This window comes from Haliotis rubra, unplaced genomic scaffold, assembly GCF_003918875.1.
Source record: "Haliotis rubra isolate DU_JTF1 unplaced genomic scaffold, ASM391887v1 Scf1065, whole genome shotgun sequence".
Classification (NCBI taxonomy): domain Eukaryota; kingdom Metazoa; phylum Mollusca; class Gastropoda; order Lepetellida; family Haliotidae; genus Haliotis; species Haliotis rubra.
Window position 1 is genome coordinate 155,304 of NW_025764965.1, and position 11,455 is coordinate 166,758.

The 11,455-nt window shown below is 38.7% G+C and overlaps 1 protein-coding gene across 1 annotated transcript in view; it reads left to right on the forward strand.

The window, feature by feature from the left end:
• Nucleotides 1-7,255, forward strand: part of LOC124278976 (FHF complex subunit HOOK interacting protein 2A-like) — a 113,539-nt gene extending 106,284 nt beyond the window's left edge. Inside the window, exons 19-20 of the mRNA XM_046714769.1 lie at nt 517-552; nt 3,621-7,255. Of these exons, the coding sequence (XP_046570725.1) occupies nt 517-552; nt 3,621-3,729 (145 nt within the window). The 3' untranslated portion in view covers nt 3,730-7,255. The remainder of the gene's footprint in view (nt 1-516; nt 553-3,620) is intronic.
• Nucleotides 7,256-11,455: the final 4,200 nt, after the last annotated feature.

An 11,455-nucleotide genomic window follows, 5' to 3' on the forward strand; every position in this document is an offset into this window, starting at 1 on the left:
ACACTCAGTTATTTACAGGCGTAACTCTTATAGCTGGAATACTGCTGCGCCTGAGATTAAGTGACAAACAGTTAATGATATGCTAGTTGCTTAGATTGATGCTCATGCTGTTGATCACTGGATTGTCTGGTCCACACTCAGTTATTTACAGGCGTAACTCTTATAGCTGGAATACTGCTGCGGCTGAGATTAAGTGACAAACAGTTAATCATATCCCAGTTGCTTAGATCGATGCTCATGCTGTTGATCACTGGATTATTTGGTCCAGACTTGATTATTTACAGACCGCCACCATATTGCTGGAATATTGCTGAGTGTGGCATTAAACAACACAACCAACAAAGAGTTAGTCATTTGGAATCATTTAGAATCATCACACAGGTGCATTTTATAAATGTAGTTCATGAACAATTCCCTTCAGCAAGAATTCCCTGTGTTCTATGCATGATGTGCATGTATGATTTTTCTGTGATAACATGTTTTACCTTGCTAACATCGTGTGTTTGTGTTTGTCAGTGTAAGGAGCTCGCTAGTTAAGAGCGATTCAGTTGGGTAAGTGAACACTGAAAAAGCTTTGCTTGGAGCTGGTGATGTTTGTTTTGCATGAAATTATATGTTGCACGCTTTTGTTGTATATTTCACATGCTTTATTGATTTGTTTACAATTTTATTACAGGATAGGTGGTGTTTGGTTAAAATAACATTTTTGTATCATGGTCAATATTTTTTGGTGTTTCTCACGCTGAATTTTTTACATTCATTATTGGTGCACTGTGGCTTTGATTCATATTGGTTCTGCTCTACTTTTGCATTACAGGTGCCATGAGTGGCGTAGCAATTTCTGTGCAGAGTTGCTTCCCTTGGGCATGCCTGAAACACTTAATCATGGGTTCGAATCCTGGTTTGGCCAGGTTATGTTTCTAGGTTTGTCAGCACCAACCCCATGGTCGTGGTTTCGCCAAAGTGGGAGATGTGAAAGAGCTTCACCACAACTGGCTATTCTCCCTCATCAAGCTGATATACTGTGATTTTGCTGAAATACTGTCCAGAGCAGCAACCCTTGAAGGTCCGGGTTTAGAATGAACCTTCAGTAACCCATGCTTGTCGTAAGAGGCGACTAATGGGATCAGGTGGTCAGGCTCGCTGGCTTGGTTGACACATGTCATCGGTTCCCAGTTGCGCAGGTCGATGCTCATGCTGTTGATCACTGGATTGTCTGGTCCAGACTCGATTATTTACAGACTGCTGCCATATAGCTGGAATATTGCTGTGTGTGGCGTAAAATTAAACTCACTCACTCACTCCAGAGCAGCATTAAAGCAAACTCGGAATTATTGTGTGCTTAGTAATTTATCAATGTTCTAGATTTGTGTAGATTTAAGAGGAACTATCACTTAGTTTGATCATTAATCTTGAACACTTATAGCTTTTGACACATTGCTAAGATATTGTAAATGGTATTTTTAAAGTTCATATGAAAATTGTATTGAAATACTATTAAGCATCCATTTTGCTTTATATATTGCACATAGAGATAATTGATACAGTTGATGCCAGTCACTGGATCATGTGATCCAGACACAAATATTTATAGTCTGTCATACAGCTTTAATAGGCACTGATTGCGATGTGAAACAAGAGACAAACAAATATTGGATACTGACCATGATATTCCTCGCTCTTGGAAATCAATTCTGCGTTATGGAGAAAATGTAACCTCATGTGTTCCATCTTTATAGATGTATTATCAGAATAAATGAGAAAAATGTGTTATGCATTTGACATTTATCTTTATATCAAATTGCGTCAAATATAATATTACCCTTCTATTGAGAACATGCAGAGCAAGCACCTCATTGTTTTCAATACATTGATTTAATGGAGAAAAACACAATTTTGTCAAATATTAAGCGTCGTCAGTATTCTGTTTAATGTCTGCACATTACTCCCATGATGCACCATAAATCATCACCCCTCATTATACAACGCTTGCACAAGGGTGAGTTACAGCTCTGACATTTCCAACCAATTGCCCTGCAACTGTGAATTGTAATCTTCTAATCCTTTTAAGTAATGTTTGTAAACCATTAGATTTCCCCTGCCTATCCACATTTTATTTATTATCTCAGCCGATGACAGTTCCCAAAGTCATCAACACCAAACACCAGTTATTTAGATTTTGATATTGGAGAGGATACGCTATTGCCTAAATATACCTTCCTGTACTGTGAAGTGCAACAATCCCTACAGTAAGTGCTCCAACCCTTATGATGAGTGCTGTTGGAGTTTTCTGTACAGCTACAAAAATATTTATTCTGTAGTCTTGTCTGTTAAAGCCCATATTTCCGAAACAATATAATGAAAATGTGTGGAGATGATATTTCGCTTCTATTCTCGAGAGGGAGATTTGCTTTTGATGGCTCTTTCAAACCCCAAGCTTGATTAGTGTTGGCAAAAGCATTCAGATGTTTGATCATTTGCTCAGTGGGTCTGGTGACAGACCTTATCGTTGATAATAAAACGCCTCTTAATTGAATCTGCCAGAATAATTGCTCTGGACAGTTTTGAGTCTTTGTTGTCAGGATTTCACCGGCAGGAATGGTTATGAATTGTGTGCAGTATGCTGATTTTGTTTCCGAATGATTATATTTCAATTGGGCTTCCATTTAAGCTTCTTTTTCAAGCCATCTTCAATGTCCATAACTATAAACTTGGCTTGTATCTTTGGTCCAGTTTATTTCTTTAGAGCTCAGGACATTACCCTCTAATTCTCCCAAAAGCTTCTCGATCATCGTAACAGTTTACACATGTGCACAAGGAATAAGGAGCATATGAATCATCATACAAGTCATATCAAGTCATGTCACATTGCAAGATGATATTCTTTATGCGTTCAGAATGTTCCTCTGTTATTGTAGAACAATAAATTCTGTGTTTTTCAGCAATGTTGTTACCGATTTTATATTCAGAAGAGGCTTTTGGGAGATGAGTGTTATCGTTATGTAGGAATGTTCCATTAACCTGTTGCTGCTTTATCAGGAGATTCAGTGCTGGAATGTAGTGAGATGTTATGACAGACAATCTCAATCTGTTGAAAAGTGATTGAATGGTGTCTTCTCAGTTTACAACAATTGTTAAAGAGGGTGTTAAAAGCAAGTGCATAAAAATGATACACAGTGCTTTAGATATTCATGACAGGGCGAAAATATAATTAATTGCTAGAAAACTGAAATTTGACAGTTCTAAAGCAGATTTTACATTGACATGTTGTTATGAATTATGTTATGTTCTGAGTCCATGTTTTATTAAGTCCATTTGTCATGGGTGAAAGGAAGAGTATTTGTCAGTTTTATTGCACTTTGAATTATAACACATTCGGCTTATTGATCAAATCATGAATTAAATGAAAACAGACTGACCTGAGTTTTAAGTAGGTGTAGTTTTTGAAATTTAAACTGCTTCATTAGCTGATGCATCAATGTAAGTTTGACAGAAGAGATGATTTATTCGAGATGTATGCATTCATTCGTATCTTTTGATGTTGGAATGAAAAAAGACATTAAACAAAACCTTGTTTCAAGATTTGTGTTTGAGATTAAAGCATGTCCTTTTTTCATCAGATTTGATGACCAAAGTCAACTGGAAGCCATCATTGTGATTGAGGAATTCTGTAAGGAGTTGTCAGCCATTGCTTTTGTGAAGCATCATGCCGCAGTGACCAGAACCTAGGAGGAGTACAGTGTCCATGACCTTAGGGAGGACAGTGACCAGGACCTCGGAGGAGGACAGTGACCAGGATCTCGGAGGAGGACAGTGACCAGGTCATTGGACAGTGTCAGGGTCACTGTTGTGGTCAAACACTCCGTTACTGTGACAGTGCTTCTTCAAGGAAGGTGAAGGATATCTTACTCATCATACAAGATTAATGTCATTGATGATGATGGCCCTCGAGGGCAAATGCAGAACATGTTGCAAATGGTGTTCTCCAAACTTCTGTTTCCTTAATGGCTCATTGTATTGGTAATCATTTAATAATTTCATGATGACATTGAATTTCTTCTAATACTTGCAACAATTATGGCATTTCAGAATGCATGTTCTCCTTTCATTTACAATCAGGCTACGGAAATGTTGAGACAATAACTGTATCAAGGTGAATTCTTTCACCACAATACCACAGTCAATCATTTGTGTCAGATGGTTTCATTTCTGTCACAAGAACGTTATAGAATCTCATAAAGGTATCAAATGACAATAGTAAACCTGTCATTACCAGTTTGGTGTTCTTCAACTTATTTTGAGAAGTATATGTCGAAAATGTCAGAGACAAAAGTACGGAATAGATATATAAGTGTATATGTTTGTCTCCTTTCACATGCACACTGGGTTAGACCATTTGGTATTGTCCACATGTTGCCAGATTCCTTGTTATCCTATGTAGTTATGTTATATACAGTCTATGATGGGGTACAGGTGGGTGAAATGTATGATGTCCACCCCTGCCTGAAGTATTATTGTTAGATTAATATAACTCTTGCAATACACTGATAAGATGTACTGCTCCTGTGAAATTCCTGCCCCAGCTCATCCAGTCCATTGCTCTGTTCTATTTGGATAGTAGTCCATTACACAGCAATCTCATCCCAAAGATGATCTTACATTAACATAGTGATAGCTAGAGCACCAAGATCACTTGCAGGAATGGTGCCCATGTCAAGTTTGAAAAGGCTGTATACAAGGACATGTTTGGGATGGGAACTGTTGTCTCCAGTCATGTTATGGACCTATTGAGCGTTTTATTTCAAAACAAGATCCTTCAAGATACAATCATTGTCTGTGAAAATGCCTGAGTATTAGTATATTATTGAACGTCAGAGTATATGAACAGAAATGTTCAGCACTTCATATAAAGACATCACTATGATTTTATTGTCCTTCACGGCAGCATTGATGAATGTTGGATTCATTGATCACCGCTTCATTCCTAATGTTTGAAAGTGGGTATGTGTTGCTATGAATGTTCTCAATGATATCAGTGTTCTTCCAGGTGGGTGCCTTAGTTTTGATCCAGTTATCAAATGCAGCAGTCTGCAGGACCAATATCAGTTATGCATTCACTTGCCACTGCATCATATCACAACGACGAAGACTCTTTATGACTGATCCAAGTTCCATATCTGTCGGTTATATGTCACATTGACGCGTGAACCACACTTCTAGATTATGTATATAGTTTATGTCCTTTGTTATCAGAGTGTTAATAATTTCACTTCTATTCATTGTTGTGTGTTTCATTATGAGTGAGTATATACGTGACCTTTGATTAAGAACTGTCCATCCTTGACAAACTGAACTTCAGGAATGTACAGCCATTACTCATGGAGCTGACGCAAGGTATCGTACTGATTTGTTGGTTGTTAGTTTCAACAATGCTGGAATATTGCTGAGTGCGGTGTAAAACTAAACTCACTCACTCACTATTATCCCAATAATGCAGTGAAATATGATAATTATCAAGCCAGTAATCACTTATGACACTGGCTTCAGTATATGGTGTATCCATCTCAATCATGAATGACATTTGAAAGGCGTCTGCTTGTACCACTGATCAGACGTCTAACTCTCAACATTGGAATCCTCTGCTGTTCCGCCATACATTTTCCAGCAGTAAATGACACGTTTGGATTCCATTGTAGGTCCTTAATGTTTTCGAAATGAATTTTGGTGTCTTATTGATGCAGTTCCATCAGATCAGATCAGCTCCATTTGGCATGAGTACAACTGACACAACTTACAGATAAGATGAGGTTCTACTGTTTGTCATTATTTGGGGGAAATGAGTAAGGAACCTAACTAAAGCTCATGTGTATATTGTAGGATCCCCTTATGAACGTTAAGACAATGTGAGCGGTTGTTTGACATTATTATTATTTACAGGTTTTATCATGTTTATCCCTGGTGTGCCAAATCAACTCATGTGCAATATGTTTCGTTGGTCCATGTCGGTCTTCCAATAATGACCTGTTTTATTTTACACGTACATGCACTGCATGTACAGTTGTAATCTGTTTATTTCAGTGTTCTAATTACCACATACAGATTAATGTCTGGGGACACACCTTTTGATATTCTTGGGTTTGGTGTCAATCCTAATTGGGATTTATTTTCATGACAGTCAGCATGTCTAGCAAATAATCGTATGTGAGTGGTAAAACTTGAAGAGAAACTATTCCCAACCATACCTAGAAATTTATCTAGGATTCCACACTGATCCCCCTTTGGGAAGAAAATGGAGGAAATTGTTATTTTGTTCAAAATTGAATTCTCTATATCATTCCTTAATTTCCAAATTTCAAAAATAATATGTTGACACTGAATTTTGACATTGCTTTCAGTGAAATAATTTGGAATTAGGCATTAAGGCTTCATCTTTTATTTTGGTCCAGTTCTTAATGAAATACAAGTCATCTGACAAGCCATAATGCTGAGTTAGTATTGATGTAACACCCAGAATATGGGGAAAACTGGACCATTTCATTTCAGTCAAGATTTAAGATATAAAAATGGATATTATTCCTATTTCAGATTACATGTAATAATTCAGTAACTTTAGATTTTGTTTACCATGTCTCAAGACAATTAACCACTGTTCCACACATCTGAGTACACATTGTGTCTCAAGCCACTTATAAATTTTAGATGTGTATTTTAATATTATTGTAGCTCGCATTGTACACTGTGATCTTCATTACTTCACAATGGTGCTAGTCCTTACTGGTTTTGAAGCAATGTTATTTGAATAAGATCAATCACGCATAGTGATTTGATTCCTTTCAGAGAAAACCATGCTTGAATTTATATAAAAACTGTATGTATGATTTTTAGAAGATAAAATATCTTCACTGTTCCAAAGATGTATCAAGTCCAATGTTTCCTTCTGAGGAGTTTTGTTTGTGCATGGAAAAGGCATAGAACCATGTAAACTAGCCTGAGTTATACCCAGCTATTAGCCTACAGGTTGTGTTATGGTTCAGTCAGTAGAAGCTAATCTGGAAAGGACATATATTTGTCTTCAGAGGATGTAGATAATGTTATTAGCTGTTACTGAGTGTTTCTACATTGTTCTGATCGGTTGAAGGAAATGTGGTCAGCACATGGACTAGTCTTCAAAGGGATATAGTCAGTGATGTTTGTTATTGGGATGAAGATCTTAAGAATACCTAATGTAACATGAATGAATAAATTGTGACATATTGGGGTTGCTCTTTTGCTTTGAATATTCCGTCTTGATCAGTTACAACTGTTTATAAATACTTTGAACATTTTCTACTCAATCGCTGTTGCTGAATATTTGACTTGAGGCAACAAACTTGTGATGATTATACCATTTTTGTACGAACCAGGAACAAAAACTCACTTTCTTAAAACAGAGTCTGTTGTACCAAAACTTGCGGAACAGATGTTTATCTTGCTGGGCCTTCATGAAGATTCCCAGGATCATGTTTTAGTGGAGATAGCTAGATTGTCAACTCTGACCTATACTTGATGTCGTCTGGCTGCCCACTTAAAAAGGATCACATACATGGCATTTCACAATGTGCAGTTATGAAAGGTGATTTTCTCTTGAAACAAAACTGGAGTGTGGAGTTTGTATTTCTTCTGAGAATAGAATTGTTTTTTGATAATAAAGTGAGCGCGCATGTGTGTGGAGTTTACTGAATAGGGACAATAATCTTGAAATCCACGATTTACTTCAGTTCACTTTAAATCTTAAGATGTGGGAACATTAGATTAACACTTTCAGTATGACAATGGCTCAGGATCTGGTAGCTTAACACGGACATAGTTTCGTAAAGGCTTTTCCTTTCGGTCTTCATCGTAACATAAAGCGCCCGTAGAAGAGTCCAATCGGGAACACAATTTTTACAGTGACATGCGATCTTTTCAGAAGACTGATATATATTCTGATGAAGTAGTTGGAATAGTCTCAGCATATGCACTAGACACCTATAAGATCGCATACCTGCAAGCCTGTCATGTTCTTTAAGAGTAAAAACACCCACATGAAACCAGACTAAACCATCTACACATACATAAAACGCTATGTACCGTTTACTTCCAGAGAATAAACTCGCAAAACGTTTAAGAGATTCGATACTATTACTCTCACAAAGCTCCATGAAGGTTTATGATTGTGTCCCAATAAAAGCCCACTTTTCAAACGTTAATGAATAACTATGACGCAATGGTCATACATTGTGCCCCAACAAAAACGATTGTTGCTTCCCCCGTGATGACGTAACATGAAAGAAGAAACAGAATACACAACAATCAACACTGTTGGATTGCCACACATCCCTGTTGGGCAAGGGAGCACGAGTCTAACCCTAACATATAGACCAGGGCTTGTCAGCACAAGACGTCACCTTTTCTCTGTAGAGGGTATTACAAATTGCTGATTGAACGAAAAGATGGCTGACATACATGAAATATTATGTCATTATCAAACAAGCTTTGTTGCCTGCTTTCTGTTCAGTCTCCATAGGGCGTCAGGTTTCTTATCAGAAGGTGAAGTTGTGATGTTTTCATGGTGCATCAGGGAGATATATTTGTTGAAGGTAAAGGTTGATATAGGCACACAAAACCTTTATATGTTCAACAGAATGGCCGCAGTTTTAATTTAATATATGAAATATCATCCTAGTTGGTTAATCGGTACTTGGCGACACCTCGTAATCTAAAAGCTCTTGGTGATGAATTCTGTTCCATCGATACTGTGACAAGAACACTGAATACCATGTTACCATGACGCTTTTCGAACTCAAACTGTGTATTATTCAGAGATCTTTGTGATCCTGTATTTACTATAAGTAGATATTTTACTCCATGGCAATGTCAGATGAGGTGTGTTTCTTTCCGGAACTCCGCAACATTCCAGCTATATGACGGCTGTCTGCAAACCATCGAATCAGGACCTGGGTGCTGAAGACGAATAATCACATGCATCTTCAGGTCATATACATGATACGAGTGAGTGTGTGTCTTGGGTCAGCAGTATTCAGTTATATCACAGCATGGCATCTAAAAGCCTGATTAGATGCAGTTTGCCACTACGCTAAAACCCACGAGCACAGATTTGATGTGACAGACCATGAAATTATTGAAATCAGTGATTCGAATCAACAGTTTTAAGTTTCTGGCACCGCAAGTGAGGCAGCTCTACACATGACAACACAGCGCCACAGACAACAGTGCTACCCGTGTCTCCCTGGCTGTACATGTATTTACGAAAAGAGGAAATAAACTAAAAGGAGTTCGTGATATTTTTTGGTCTGTTTCTTTCGAGAAAGGAGATAGACATACTATATTTCCAGTGTATATGATGACTACGTCAAGATAGTCAGATATAATGTAATCCATGTAATCCAGTTTCTTCTACAACACCCTGTATTATGTATTATTTTAATAGGCACCTGTAACATTTAAATAGTGACATTTTTGATAAATTTTCCTCTGTGAAAGCTAACTAAGTCATTAACCATCTGGGGCGGTGGGGTAGCCTAGTGGTTAAAGCGTTGGCTCGTCACGCCGAATACCCGGGTTCGATTCCCCACATGGGCACAATGTGTTAAGCCCATTTCTGGTGTCCCCCGCCGTGATATTGCTGGAATATTGCTAAAAGCGGCGTAAAACTAAACTCAGTCAGTCAGTCATTAACCATCCGATTCTCCAGATCATATGATTATGGTGGAACCGTACCTTTCATATTTTGACCCTGTTGGCCAGATAAAGATTGATTCATAGAACACTAGCAAAGTTTAGGATAAATATAATATCATTATCGTGTTAGAAAACATCAGTTAACATCATTCGACGTTTTGTCAGACAGAATTTGTAAATCTATCAACCAACCTATAGCCTCATATCTTCTGAGCACAATGAATCGTGAAAGCCAACAGTCAGGCAAATTAACCGTCTAGAAATTTAGAGATAAAAAATATAAATTCCTACTTCCATGATTGCGGTAGAAGTGCTCCACCTATTTGTAGCTCATATCTTTGATCACGTGGAAGATCAGGTAAAGATCCTATGTTGGCCTTGAGAGACGACCCAGTGAATCAGGTTTTCAAAATCGGTGACCTGACCTATCCCAAGAGCGTGGGTCGTTGGTCATGATGTCATTCACTGGATTGTCAGGTCCACTCATCACACTGGTTCACATTTAGAACATTTTCATGAAGAGTTGCATTTGTTCTATGCCTGCAGTGAATGTGTGGCTATTCTATATTGAAATGATAACATGTATGTTTGTGCTCAGTTGGCCGAGTGAAAGTTGAAAAAGCTTTGTGTGGAGCTGGTGATATATGTGTTGTATTAACGAATATGTTGCACGCCTTTGGCGTATAGTTTACATACATTCAGTGATTTGTTGAGCATTTTCTTACATCAGAAGCTGTGTTTGGTTATGACACTTTGCCCTGTGGCTTACATTATATATTTGTTTGTGGTCGTGCTACAGGGACCGAAGATCCGACTTGAATTGATCTTCAGCAACCCATGCTTGTCAGAAGAGGCGACTAAAGGGAACGGTAGTCAGGCTCGATGACTTGTTAAATTGCATATATCGATGCTCATGATATTGATCACTGGAATGTCTGGCCCAGATTATGTACACACCATATTGCTGAGTGCAGCGTTAAATATCAAACAAACAAACTGCATCCAGGTGGCGCGGGTGGTGGTACAATTCGCTGTGTAGAGTAGCGTCCCTTTGGCACGCCTGAACCACATGGTCATGGTGTTTCCCCGGTTGTGTTTCCAGGTTGGTCAGCTCCATACCCGTGGTCGTGGGTTTCACGAAAGTGGTAAATGTGAAAGAGTTTCACCACTTGAAACAGAAACAGAAGTTTATTGTATTTCGGGGCCAAGAGGCCTAGAGTACAGTGTAAGATTCAAGTTAGGATATAAATAATTTTTAGAGCGCTATAATACATAATACACAATGCCATTGAGAATCTGGTCAAATGCAACGCGTTCTGTTTGGGATCACGCCCTCCCAGCAAAGCACAGACTCCCGTACCCCTGCCGGACCGAGTCCCATCCAGGACCCGGACCCACATCCCTACAGCCCGGCCCACACTCGCCAGCACACAGAGTCAGTCGCCCATGGTGGGCGGACGGGCAAGGCGGCCGACCCCGTGCGCCGGCGAACAGGCGCCCGACTCCGGGGGTGCGGGCCCGAATCCCGGACGGGACCCAATCCAACAAAAGCACGAGAATCCTCACCCCGGCAAGAGAGCGCAATCCCAAACATAACCTATGTTACTCTATAATCTTGCTTTGAATACTTTATACAAGTAGGTGGCTAAGCGGAGCAATATATTACTATCTGTTGTTGATAACAAGGTAATAATATGTGCAGTACATGGATGACCACAATAATACCTAGGTAGAA